Source organism: Rissa tridactyla, chromosome 14 (genome assembly GCF_028500815.1).
Source record: "Rissa tridactyla isolate bRisTri1 chromosome 14, bRisTri1.patW.cur.20221130, whole genome shotgun sequence".
NCBI classification, from domain to species: domain Eukaryota; kingdom Metazoa; phylum Chordata; class Aves; order Charadriiformes; family Laridae; genus Rissa; species Rissa tridactyla.
Window position 1 is genome coordinate 11,009,673 of NC_071479.1, and position 14,159 is coordinate 11,023,831.

The 14,159-nt window shown below is 56.2% G+C and overlaps 1 protein-coding gene across 2 annotated transcripts in view; it reads right to left on the reverse strand.

Moving 5' to 3' along the window:
- ARRDC1 (arrestin domain containing 1) overlaps nucleotides 1-14,159 on the reverse strand; it is a 40,056-nt gene that overhangs the window by 12,709 nt on the left and 13,188 nt on the right. For both annotated transcript variants that reach the window (XM_054220964.1, XM_054220963.1), the window contains exon 2: nucleotides 9,222-9,332. In XM_054220964.1, the coding sequence (XP_054076939.1) occupies nucleotides 9,222-9,332 (111 nt within the window). The remainder of the gene's footprint in view (nucleotides 1-9,221; nucleotides 9,333-14,159) is intronic.

Sequence of the window (14,159 nt, forward strand, 5' to 3'; positions counted from 1 at the left end):
CTCCTTTCTGAGCTGCTCCTGAACCAGGAGCTTTGTTAAAGCAAGCCACAGTGGTGAGGGCGGGTCAGCAGGAGTTCGGCATCGCCGGAGGGGTCTCCGCCAGCCCCATGTCACGATGCTCCTGAGCTTACAAACGCACTGTGAGGGGAAAGGGCTGCGCAAGCCACCGCAGCCGTGCTGAGCCGTTACCTCCCCATTCCCAGAAGCCTGAACAAAGGGCACACTGTGCTCAGCCGCAAAAAAGCTTTTCCTGAAGTTTATGTGCAGCTAAAAATACCTTGAGAAAGTCATTAGGCAGCAGAGGCAGCTGGATTAACAAGGTTCTGCTGTGGAGCAGTACCTGCAGCAGCCTTTCCTCCGATAGGAGCCGAGCCAGCAGAGATTGGCTGCCCCCGCACGGCCTCTGGAAACACCCTCCCTAAAAATTCCTGGAGGGAAAGGAGCTGCTGCCCCAGAGAGCCTGAAAAAAAAAAAAAACAAAAAACAAAAAAAACCCAAGACAACAGGAGCAGCAACAACACGCTAACAGCATGGAAGAGCAGTGCAAAGCGGAGAGTGACCTTGGAGATTTCCCTGAATCCAGCAGAGATTTGTCTGGAAGAAAACGGACTCTCCCGTTCACGGCTCAGCCGCTCCCCTCCCCACCACGCTGGGACGGGGGGATGTTCGCTTGTACCAGCGGACGTGGAGGAGGCCTGGGAGGACCCATCAAGTGCAGAAAGGAAACGCCTTGACCCACAGGGCTGATGCATCCCCAGGAGGTAACCTGGTGACAGCCTGGCCTGGGTGGGGCTCCCCTGGGAGATCAGACCCCACAAAGCATCACCAGCAGCGGCGAGCGCAGCCCCGAGCCCAGCCCTACACAACACACCAGACCCGAGTGCTGCAGCACCGTCCCACAGCACTCGGGGCATCTATGGCCACGCTGATGTGCGGTGGAAGGACAGGAATTAGTGGGTTTCCCATGCAAAGCTCGAGCTGACCATGCCCCTGAGCCCACCCTGCTGCTGGATGCGTCGTTTTCTCCCCGCAGACAGCTCTGCTCTGATCCATGAAGGTTTCCCTGTGCTCACTGCAAACCAGCACACCACGGCACAACCACGTGGGAGAACATGACACCGTGGTGACCGTGTGGAGGTGAAATGACCACATGGCCTTATTTACACTGCTAAACAAGTGATCCAAGTCAGGCTTACACTGCCACAGCTCAGGTGCTGAAAGGCTTTGGACTGTTTTCCGAGCAGTGTAGCTCCCCTGGCTGGTGCTGCCAGGCCCCTGCGCAGGCAGAGCTGGCAGCCAGAGGAAGCCACCAGCCCTTCAACACCGTCATCCCTCCAAGAGCAAGGGGAAACTGCTGCCCACACCCTGCCCTGCCAGCACGGGGTGAACCGGCAGCCGGCCGAGGGCTGGGAAAGGTCCTCTGGCAGCCTCTGCCCCGGCAGGAGAGCAGGGCAGGGCTGGGCTCAGGAGGAGACAACCAACCACGCAGGAATAAAGCCCTACCTACTGCATCCTGCCTGGGCTTCCCAGGGCTGTTCTGCAGCTTCCTCGGTTAGAGCCCATGCAAACAGGTCAGTCTTACAGTACCGGCGGGGCCAGATCTGCCTGGGCTGCACGTTCAAACCAGTGCCACCACAGGGACATCTGCCAAACGCCTCCTCCCAGGGTGGCTCCCCCAGCCCCAGCGTCTCCGTCCCTGGGGAGCTGGAAGCCACAGGTGGTCAATGGCCGTCTCTCCGCAAGACAAAGCCAGGACCTCCAGGTCAGTGTCAGAGGAGGAGAAGCCAGAAGAGGGTTGGGAGATGCCTTGGTCACTGATGCACAAACACGACAGACTCAGCCGAGCCTTATTACTCACCCCTGTGAAATCTCACGCTCTGCTGCGCTGGGAGAGACAGCCCAGAAGGCTGAGCACACAGCAGGCTGCAGGGCCAGGAAACAGCAGCGTGCAGTACAACACACCCCTCTGCCTTGCCAGGCTTCATCCACAGCTAGACTAGGGCAAAAAAGATGAACAGTTTGTGTATTGCTCCCTCCATCCCCTAAGGAGAGGGTGCTATTTGCTCCACAACCACAACTAGGAGCCTGGAAGGTGTCCCTGCACCCCAGGCAAAGCAGCCGGGGAGCGGCTGCAACGGGGCTCCTGCCCCGACCCCCGGCTCTGCCGGCCAGTACCCACCAAGCGGACGGCAGCGGCTCTGCTCCCTCCTGCTGCCTTCGCAGACGCTGCTGCCCTAGAGCAGGAACAAGCTGCGCCTTTGGAGCACACATACTTTTTTGGTTCTTCTAGTAGAGGAACAGCAGGCTGGGCCATATGGCAATTTCTCTCTGGCTACTTAGTGAGTGATGCAGTTACTGTGCTGGCCAAATCATGTAGTACGGAAAGGTACCTGGTGCCTGCTGGTCCGCCTGCCATCGCTTGTAGCAAAACAGTCTTCCTGCTGCCTAAAATCAGCCCTCCCGCTCCCCTGGGGAAGGCGAGCTCCCCTGAAGGTGCTGAGTTTGATACCAGCGCTGCCGGTGCACAGCTCGGGTACTCTCCTCTCGAGGGGCTCCAGGCAGAGGGCAGGAAAGCAGCAGGTTTGCATTTTGCACTTTGGGGTGGAGAAACAGGCAGCTCTGCCTCTGCCCTGTGCTACAGGCTCCCCATTCCCCAGCTACTGGAGCAACCGTCGCTCTCGCTGCAGTCCTGTCAGCCAGCACCCTGCCCTCCCGTCCCTCCCATCCACCTTTGCAGCCCAGAAAATAGAATATTAGACATAAGCAAGAAGGTGAGAGCCTCGCAGGAGGCTGCATCAGAGATGTCAGATGGGAAGCATTAATTTTGTCTGTGTCAGGACACTGCAGGCGATGCCAGGCCATTGCAGCTTTAGCGTTGAGGACTCCAATTCAGTCTCTGGTGGATTAAGCTAATAAACGGGATTACAAACTGCAACAAATGAGGGTAAACGCACACATTTGCTCTCGCTATCCCTGCAACAGATACCGGTGCCTCAGCGGGAACAGCCGACAGGCAGCAGAGTGACCTGCCAGCCAGACCTGCCGAGGAAAGACTCAGCATTTAGCTCAGCTTAATTTTGCTCGAACGAGAGCTCTCTGGCTACCAAGCAGCACTTCATCCAAGCAGAGCTGCCATAAGGCAGTGAGGGAGCACCGCGTCCAGCAGGCTCCAAGCTCCCGTTCAAAGCAGCAACTCGCTCACGCCGGATTTGCATGCACGCAAACACACAGCAGGAGCAACCTCCTCCAATACGGTTCATGCTGCTGAGACAAACCCTTCTGTAACACGGGAAGCATAGAGAGAGGAAGAAAACACACCAGAAAGCTCAACGCTGAAGCCAGCGTAAAGGCTTCACTGCTTACAAATCTGTGTCAGCATTTTTCAGTGAAATTTTCAATGAATTAGCAGGATCTGGTGGTATGGCAATGCCGGAAAAAAACTCCGAGGATTAACAGTGATCTATTAAGGCAAGAAAATGGGAAGTGCTGAGGAAGCTGCTGTGACCTGAGGCAACTGCAGCTCCTTCCATGTGGTTTTCGTGGCCTGAACCTGCAGTCACTGCTCCTGAACCCAGCAGCAGAATGTGGCCAAGGGCTGGCACCAGCATGTCCTTAATGGCTCACCACTGCCCGCGGGCACCCTTCTGCTCTCACCTGGCCAGGGGCTGTCCAGGAGCATCACCCGCCGCTTCCTTACCTCCCGCCCGCACAGCAGTCCCTGAATACAGAACAAGAAACTAAAGTCTCTCAATGCCTGCTCAGTCAGGTCACCACGCTTTTTAAATTCAGCTGCAAGGCAGGATCGTCACCCTGTGCCGCCTGTTGGCTGCAAAGGTGTTGTTCCAGGCCAGCAGAGAGCCAGCCCAGGGAAGAGGTGATGTACAGCTGCCCCTTTTTAGCTCTTTGTACAAGAAATCTGCCGGCAAAGGAAGCGTGTGGAGCAGCCAGGAATTCCCTGCAGCGCCTTGCAGCTAGCTAACAAGCTGCCAAAAGTAAGGTCAGCTAGAAATTACAGCCAGTTCCCTGCACAGGTTCAACTCAGGTACAAGTGGGATTTAAAGAAGGGGGGAAAAAAAAGTCTCTCTTTGCATGCACAACCCATCCACAGGGCAAGAGCTGTGCGGGCAGTCAGAGATAAGGGGCATCCAAAGAAAACAGCCCCGTGTGGGTACAGGCGCACAACGGACCTGCTCCTCTGCGGCTGAATAAGGGCAGAGCTGCAGCCAGGGAGGGGGAGAGAAGCAGGCGGCCTCCGCAGAGCTGAATTACTCCATTATATTGGAGCAAGAGAAGCATCTCTCTGTAGGAGAGCGGCGGGTACAAGCAGTGCTATTTTGTACTCGCTGCGACTGGTGTACTTGATCTCCTGCACCGCTGACACCTAGAGAAACCCAACACAAGGTTCTTCCCACCCCTATTGCATTTCTTCACAAAAAGAAGACCCAAGAAAAAAACAGCACCAGGGAGCAAGCGTCCAAGTCAAACCCAGGCCAAGCGGGAAAAGCAAATCCTGCCTTGGCATTCCCTCCGGGAGGCAAATAACAGGCCTCCCCTGAGAGCCCACCCGTGGGCTGAGGGACCTCCCCGGCGCTGCGCTGCGTCCTCCAGCAAACAGAGCAGCGAGGCGGCGAGGGGCTCCGGAACAGCTGGTACGCTCAGCGCTTTCCAGAAGCTCTTATGTCAAGAGCCCGAGTTCATTGAACCGCTGCCCTGTGTGTTATTGCCAAGGCTACAGCGCAGACCCTGCACAATCCCCCCAGCCGCTCACGGGTCCCGCTGCCTCCAGCTCACTGCTCGGCCCTGCTCAGCCCCAGCGAGGGGCTTTCCCGGAGCACGGATGTTGCTCTGCTCGAGGAGGAACAAGTACAGTGCCAGAAGAGATGCCAGCAGGGTCCTCTGCAGCAAAAACACCAGTCACCAACCTGCGGATGCTCCAGAGGCACAGCTGAGCCCTCCACACCCTGGGTGCTGCTCCAAGAGGGGCGAGAAGGCAAATTAAGGATGAGGCCAGTGCCTTCAGTAAGTGCCTCACATTGCAGAGCAGGCACTTAGGTTACTTCAGGGACTGCCTGCTTTCTCACACAACATATGCCCTTAAAAAAAAATATTAAAATAATCAGTGTGTAATACAAGCGACATCTGATGCTACAGAGGACGAGCTGCCCCCTCACTTATTTCAGTGCAGAGGTGTGTGGGTGGAGAAGTGTGTAGTTGCTCTTAGATGCTTAAAGAGCAACGCAAACCTTGATAGTTTTGCAAACCTCCTCTCCCCTTCCCCCTACGTGTCCTCAAAGAGCACGGCTGGTTGTTTTTTAAAGTTACTGCTCAGGATGTGGGAAGGCAGAGAGCAAGGCGGGTTGTTTTTCAGGCTGAGCCTGCCTCCCCACGCCGTCCCCCCAGGTGCCAGCTCTGCTGCAGCACCACTGGAGCACGAGCTGCTCACCAGGGACAGGTGAGATGGCCTTGGGGACACCTGTGGTCCTCCCTACAACCAAGTCGAGATGTGGGGCTGGATGAGCCCTCTGCAAGAGCGCTGGGAATGGTGCCAGCATCCTCTGCCCAGGGCACAGCTTGGCTGCCAGGTCCCCCCCAGCAGGGACACCCCGCTCCCACTTGCTTTAATTTTTTAATGCACAGGTTCAAAAAGGAGCGGTAACAGCATTGCTGTAAGGCAGGGAGTGCAGGAACAGAAGAGTCCTCTGAGGAAGAAGCAAATTCCTGCCCTTCCTCCATTCGTTTTCCATTTGCGCTGCCGGGAGGTGACACCCCCCATCGTGGGTAAGATGCTCCTGCAGCACCCCAGAAAGGCAGCCCCCCACCTGAACCGCAGGCCTCCCCCAGTCCCTGCCCTCCCTCCTGCTCTTTGCTTTTCAGGGCACGAGAAGGAAGAGTAGGCACAGCCAGCCCTCACCCCAGGGGGGTCTACATGTGTTGTGGCTTTTTTTTATTTTTTTTTTTAAACACACATGGCAGGACCATCCCGTACACCACCGCAGTATTTGTCTGCAGCCGCAGTAACCTCTGCTCGTGGTGCTCGCTGTCCGATGCTGGCTGGGGAAGCAGTCGCGAGCCGGTGGCCAGGCTGGCTCCATGCTCCTTTGGGTGTCCTTGCTCAGGAATGCTTCCAACTCCCTTAACTCACCCGCACTCTGGGCTCCTGCCGTCACCCACCAGAGAGCATGGCCCAGCTGCACCAACCCTACCTCAGTTTCCCCACCTAGCTGGGTGCCAGACCAGCATGGAGGCAGCCTGGGGAGCATCGGGTGTGCTTCCCCAGAGGCAGCTGCATCCCAAACCACTCCGCTGACAGACACCGGAGCAGCCCGTCCCTGCCAAATGCTCTCAGCCGGAGTCACAGGGAAAGGGACAGCTCTGCTTTGAGCCGAGCAGGCACCCAGGGACAGTCCGTCCGTTTGAAGCTCCTTCACGCTCTGTTCAGAAAAGGCCGAGGCAGCTGAGAGCTATTCCTGGGGAGCCTAAAAACGCTGCGGCTGAGTCAGCGCCGAGGCCCTGCCCTGCTGCTCCTGTCCACAAGGCTATTGCAGGTCCCCCCTGGCAAGCCCCAGCCGCTGCCGCGCTGCAGGGCTGTGCCGTGCCAGGACGCGGCGAGGCAGGCAGACAGACAGGCAGAGACAGGCACGCGCGGAGGCAGAGTCACGGAGAAGCAGCCCGGCTTCCCCGCTGCTCCGCCGGCCAGGACATGCATCAATGTCATGGCGAGGGCTGCGACAGCAGACAGTTATCTCGCTTCCCCGCGCTGCAGGATGGAGCGCTGCCAGCCCCAGGGCTTTTGTTTCCATATCCGCACAGGCCAGCCACAGCAATTGCACTGGACACTTTCAAAGCTGTCTCTGGTCGAGGACTCTGGTCCAAAGGCAGTGTTGACACTGCCCTCTCCCACCCACGTCCCATCGCTCGCTCCCCTGCCTCCTTGGGGCATGGGAAAAAGGGCATGGGACAACCATGGCGAGTCCAGGACATAACTCCTGAGCTTGTACCAGTCACACAAAAAGCAAATGCCCCACAAGCGCTGCCCTTGGCTGCGGTCCCATGCGCAGGGACTGCCCGCCCTCTCCGTATCTGCTTCCTGGCAGCTGGGAGCCAGAGGCTGAGAGCTCCCAGTGGTTGTGTCCACTGTGACACAAAAGGCAGAAGAGCGCAAGTCAGCGACTGTAAGCACCTGGCACGCTGCTCCAGGCTGATTGCTGGTAGTTCACACCAGGTTTCTCCCAGTAACGGCACTGTAGCTTCGGAAGACAGGACAGTACCGACGCTACAGCACACCTCAGTTTTCAAGCACAGGACTCTACAGGGACAGATTTTCCCTTCAATTCATTACATCTCTGGTAACTCACGCGCTATGATTTCTTGCCACGCTTGCCTGGAGCTGCGGTGGCTCTGGAAGACTTCAGCTGGCCCGTTTTGTCCCAACCACACCCCAGGCGCGCTGCTGGGCAGCTGCCAGCTGCGTGACCGGCTCCAGTGCGGAGCCAGCAGCCCGGCCCTGATGCCCCAGCCCTGGGCACCCGCTCAAAACTCAGGCTGGCAGTTTGCAATACCAGTGGCTTGACAGATAGCAGCACTGCACCGGGCAATACACAAACCTCTGGGTCCCAGAAAATTAAGAGCCAAAAAACTAAGGCTTTCCATGAACAGTTTACGAGCTGGGAATACCAAATTTTGGCCATCTTTGGAATTCAGGCCTTCAAAGGGGACACTACAGAGCCATGATAGCATGTAGCCATCAACGCATTTTCCTTCCAGCCTTCCCAGTGCACACTGGTCCAGCTGTCAAGGGGATGGCTCCCAAGGGCAACCTCACAAGAGCGAGCTGCCGAAGCGGCTATCAAAATCTCCCAGGGGCTGCAAAACCAACAAACAGCACACCCACCTCTTCCCACTCCTCCCTCCTGGCTGGCTTTTGCCCCCTGCTCAGCTCTACCAGGACAGAACGGACCACAATATCACAGCTCTCCCTTGAAACGTTAAATATGAGAAACAAAAGTTGGAAGGTGCATTTCTCAGTGCAGTTCCAGGTTTAAACCTCTGCAGAAGTCCACAAATATTCGCAGCCTCCAGCTCCCAACTCACCTAAGCTCAATAAATGCAGCACCTTATAAAGCCTCTGGGATTTAGCTACCGCGATATTCACAGCTGGGCTCTCTGGCCATGCTCAGCGCCACATCCAAAAGCGGGCAGGAACATTTCTCATTGCCCGCCCAGGCAGTTTACCTCCAACTGCAGCCCCTGGGCTATAAGCCAAGCCAAGGGGCGAGCCAGCCAGCTGCCTCCCTTCTCCGGGACCTGAGAGCAAGCAACGCTCTCTCCAGTTGCTGCGAGGATGAGGTCAGTCTGCCCTCAATGCTGAAAGCTCTGCTAGAAAAATGGCTGAGCTAGCAGAAACTGCCACTTCAGTTTTACCCATTTCCTGTTATTAGATAAAACAGCACCAGAGAGCTGCGCTCCTGCCAGCCTGGGCTTTTGCCACATTAGTTACCGCTACAGCCACTGCCTTCTGCAGGTGAATACTGGCACGTCTTGATTTCAACAGGAGCCAGGGCACAGCATGAATTATTTGTGGTGCGGCTGACCTATTTAACAGCAGAAAGACAGCATTCATTCGAGCCCAGATTCCCCAGAGGCTGCTGGTGTCACTTTACCCCAGAGGATAATAGAACCCTGTCGCTATCTCTGGGCCTCTTGGCTTGCTGGGGGTGCATGCTGGTAACCCTCTAGGCTGTTCCTCTAGCAGGACAAGTGACACCTCCGCAACCCTTTCAGTGCAAACTACTCCTGGCCTGCAACTGGCTTCAATTGACCAGCTTTGATCAGTGTTTTGTGACCGCCATAGACACACACGTAGGAAGCAGAAGAGGGTGAACCCACAGGGTCCTGAAGCAGCAGAGAAGTCGCTGCTGGCAGCCCCGTTTGAGGTCGATCAGGGCCAGAGGATGTGCACGCACTGTTTGCAGTGTGGCTGCCAAGTTCTGCAGCTATTCAGGACGCCTCTCTGCACAGCTCCTTCTAAGCTCTTCTAGTCTCTAATATTGGCTCCCATCCTCCGTGCACAGGCCAAGGCAGCCTGTGAAGGAGTATTTCACATCGAGAAGATGCTGAAGTCCTGGGGATACACTTCTGTCGACCATCTCAGAATCACCCATCTCTCTCCCAGTAAGAAACAGCACAGCCACAGGTCTCCACCACGTCCTTGCGGACCTTACCTTTGTCTGCCAGCGACAGCGTGCTGTTGAAGTACTGCTCCTCCACGGTCCATGCTGTGTCATTGATCTTGTTAGACACCCCGCAGGATCCAACGCAGCTCACCTTGATGGCTGTGGAGGGGAAAGCACACGCGTAAGCACTGGGAGAAAGCGAAACCTCAGGTTCAGACTTGCTTCAAGTACTGTATGTGGAGTTGCACACGAACAGTGCCTCATGAAAACACACACAGGGTAGAAAAATGGAGCAGAGGAATCAGGTCACACACACTTTCATTTCAGCAGCATTTTTTCCCCTTACTCTCTGCGCTGTTGCACACTCTCTGCTCCCCCAGTGCTATTCCCAGCTGTTATCACCACTGAAGCCCTTGGGCTGGCTGCCTCAGACTGTGAAAGCCCTTAACAGCAGTGATTTCAGCTCCCCGAGAGGTAACCCTCTCTAGTTTTCTCTCAAATGAAGCAACATCCCCTCCCAATTTGTGCACCAGCCCCCACACTCGGGCTGAGGGCAGAGACCTTTGTGGCAGCGACATTTTCCTGTACACTCGGGTATCCCTGTTCAGACAGGGATGAGCGGCAGAGGGCTCTGCTTCTTCTCATCCCACAAAGAGCTGGGCATCCCACCAGCCCTGGGAGGAGAGACGTGTTCGGCAGGAGCCCATCACTCAGCTAAACAAGGCGTATAGCCCTGTGCACAGCAGCAGCAGAGAGCTGAACCCCCCCAGTGCATCACGAACAAGCCCAGCTGCTGCTCAAGTTCTGGGGTGACTTTCCCAAGGCAAAGGACAAACGTGGCTCAAATGACTCTCCTTGCTTTGGGAAGGTCAGGCGGCATCTCAGACGCTTCCAGACCTTGCTGCACGGCTTTGCTGTGAGCCCTGTGTCTCTTACAGGAGGAGGAACCCACTCACTCGAAGTGGCGTCTGGCTGCTGAGAAGTAACAGGCTTATCAAGGTGACTGGAGGTCCTGGTGCAGGACAAGCATGAATGGGCAAAGTGGCTTTCAGAAGAGCTGGCCACAAGACATTTTCAGTTAGTCTTGGCCAATTCACAGCAGGTTGAAATCAAGCTCTGATGTCAACACTGGACCACAGAGCAGACAAACATGTCAGACTGGCCTTGTTGCAGAGCAGGAAATGATCTGCGGTGCTACCCCCCACAGGGAGGATGCAGCGGCACAAACTGGGCCTTCAGGGTTGTCCCAGCCTGAACATCTCCTGTCCTGGTTCTCACCAGGTTTTGCAACAGCTTTAATGGATCCCACAGAACTCCCTCACTGAATTTGTCCAGTGAATAGTTCTGCTGGCTGGAAGAGGGCAGGAACTACCAGATAGAGCCTTTTCCTGCTTCTCCCATCTGCTCCCCTGCATTCAAGCCGCGTCTCACAGGGAGCATCTCCCTGGGAGGCAGGCGGCCAATTCACGTTGGCTTAAGAGCTCTCCCCGTCCCCGCTCCATGCTGATCTCACCATCTCCACCCACCTACCCAAACACCGGGGGCTGCAAGTGATGCTACTTGCAATGACCTCAGACAGCTCTCCAGAGCATCTGCCTCGCCAGTGGGACCATGGCCTCCACGCTGACTCAAGACAGGGCTGAAAGAAACCCAAACCCAGCCCTCTCTGCAGTGGAAATGCACAGCTCTTACACCAGCCCCCTAACCCGCGTGCATTCAGGTGGCATGGGTTCCTCAGGGTTTAAAGTCTCGAATCCCACAACAAAGAACAGCCTCTCCCCATCAGATTTGCTGCAGTACAGCCTGGTCATGATTTTGAACACCAAGGCCCATCCCAAGTGCTGTTTTATATTCAAGGGCAAGGGATAAGCAGCTCCAGATGCCAACTCTTATTAAGCAAACATCAATATAGCAGCAAGGCTGACACACTGACTCGCTTGTTTGTGTCTGCGATGTGCGTCGGCACTTCCGAGGCAGTGGAGGAACAGAGCGTGGCCTGCAACGGGAGCTGCCCGCACCACAGCACACCTGCTCTGAGCTGACACAGGTCCCCTCCCGAAGCAAAGCGTGACACTGAACCTCCCTTGCACACCCCCGGCTGACATCCAATCCTCTCTTTTGCCAGGCGGCAGAGCCAAAACCACATAGGGGTTTCAGCATCAGAAGGAGCAGGGAGCGGTTTTAGCAGGGCGGCATCCTGCCTACCTGTGTTCGGTACCATCGGTACCAGCTCTCTTGCTCCCACCTTGGGCTCACCGCCACGTCTCTGGGCTCACAAGGAGCCTGCCCTGCTCCGAGTTAGCCCACATAACTCAGATGGCTCACGTCAAATCAAGCCCAGGCTCAAATGCTCCACTCCCACATTTTCACATAGGAGAAATGAGCAAGAAAAGCCCAACCAAGAGCTGGAGAACATTCACATCCTTCAGGAGCAACAGCCTCTGAACAGGCTCCCCCTCAGCCTCCCTTCGCCACCGAAGTTTATAGATCACCACCATCTGTTGCAACAGCCACATAAGGGGATGATGGTCTTGAATTCAAGCCCGCTTGCTGCATTGCGGTGCTGAGGCACTCCTGTTCCCGGGAGGTGGGTGGGTGGGCATCTTCAAGCACATACACGCTATGGCCCATCTCCTTTCCCACAGGAGACACTCAGCAACCAAAGGCAGTGGGTTTGCAGCCTGACACTCCAAGCCAGACCTTGGCTGGGGGTCCCCACTGTGATGGTGGGAGACCCCTCTAACCCACCATAAGAGCTAAAGTCAGACCGTATCTAAAACTCTCACTGCAGCTAGCTAACGAGCTCTCCATCACAGGCACAGGAGCTGTCAGCTCCAGGGCTTCTCAATTAACCACTGACATCCCAAACTGGTGTGGCCACAGCCAGCCTGTGCCTACAGAGGAGGGACGGCTCCTGGATGCAGAGCTCCAGGGCTCTTGGGCATCCCAGTCCTGTATCCCTACTGAGGACAGCCCTCTCCAGCCACAATCCTGACCATCACGTACACTGGGGCTGCCATTCCAGGTGCGTGAGGGCAACTGAAGGGGCAGAAAGCAACATTTCAAGCCAAAAAGCTTGAAGGCAATTTCACAGCAGCGGAGAAACTCTCTCTCTTACTCTCTACACTCTCCAAAGTTGCCAGCACGCCGTTACCAGGCACACAGAGTCACCAGATGTAAGACAAGGCCAAGACTCAGGGCAGTTCAAGTAGCAGAGGATTTTTTTACGGAGCATCTTTTCCAAACCTGCTCCAGAAACATGAACACCCCCTGCCTCAGTGGAGAAATGGGATGTACAGCCCCGAGCAGACGAATTGCCCTGCGGCTGGGAGCAGGGCTGTGACTGGATATGGGGATCGCACGTCCCAGCTCATCCCCCAAGGCTCCTGGAGGTGTCATCAGATCCCCAGGCCCCCACAGGGTGGGCGACGCTGGAGGCAGCGGGTCTAGGGCAGCCAAAGAGCCCCCCCATTTCATGCTGCAACCACAGCAGGAAAGCCTGGCAGCAGCTCGGGTTATCCAGGAGGTTTCTGAGGTGCCTGGTTCAACAGCTCAAACCATGCATCTTGTTCCTAACCAGGTTTTGAAGCAACTAACCGCGAAATCAGCCTCTCCACAAGCATCCCATGGGCACAGGAAGACACAGGGGACTTGCCTGGCTGTTGTGTACGGGCTCTTGCCCACACGCGGGAGGAGGGACACAGGGCAGGTGATAGGCACAACTCGGGCACGTGGCACTGGGGGCAGCCGCAAGCTAGAAACAGCGTTGGCGGGACAGGTCTGGCAAACTGGCACCAATCAGGGCTGCAGCAACTGGAGCCACCTGAGGTGCAAAGCTTGTCAGCCTGACTGTCGGGAAGCAAAATGTGCAGTCTGAGCCTTTCCAAGGAAAACTCCGTGCCAAACTGCAGATAGAGCAAATAAGAAAACTTTCTACATCAGAACAGACCAGTTCCAGTTATTAGAGACCCATTAAAAATGCCTCTGGAATCCAGTGCTACCAGTGGCCCCAGTTGCCACAGTCCTGCTCCCTGTTTACCCAGGCTGCTTTGAATAAACACAGAAAAAAAAAACGTACAAAAACTGTAAGGGAAGTGGAAGGGGGAGGCAAAGAGCAGCAAGCAGAGAAGAAATGAATTACAAAGCCATGCAGAAGACAAGAGCCTTTCACCTCTGCAGTCCCCCGGGGACTGCGGGAAGCGGGCAGCTTTGCATCCAGCCAGACACATCTTTAGCAACGCGCTGCAGCACATGCCAAACGCTGGAAATAAAAGGAGACAGCTCAGCCATATCCATCTCTGCACGAAGTAAAAATAGAGATGCCAGGAGCTGGGCACGTCTGGCTTCTTCCAAGGTGATTTAAGGAGAGCAGTCATAGACTTCCAGTTACTTTTTCTGGTGACCCAGTGAGGTGCCCTCCTCGTGGCGGGGGGGGGGAGCTGGTGTTGCACCTCGGGCAAGAGGAAAGCAGGGGACACATATCTCCCTCCCCTACCAGCAGCAGGTTGTACGTGCACATCCCTGCTTCCAAAATCCAGTCATGTCCTGGGCAGGTGGAGAGTCACCGGCCAGCCTGCACTCGGCAGCAGGGCCAGCCCCAGTCCCAAGTGACCCTCTCCGGCTTCAAGACCCATCCATGTCACACACCCACTGCAGCGGGTACGGGCAACAGGCAGCAGTGGGGGAAGGAGATGCCGACAGCTTGGTTGGTTTGGGTTTTCTGGGGTGGGGAGGGGAAGCAGCGAAAAGCTACAACAGTCAGGGGTGGCGGCTGTCACATTTGGCAGCAGCTTACGCAGGACAAATGGACTGTCCCGTCATTCTCCTTGCTCTGCAAAGACGGACAGAGAGGTGACGACTGAGCTCTGAACCGGCACTTACAAACAGCCCTGGGGTTGTGCCAGCTGAAGCCTGCCCGAGTCAGCACACAGGCTCGGCCGTGTCTGTCAGACCCAGGGGGCTCCAGCCATCCCCGCTGCAGGGAAG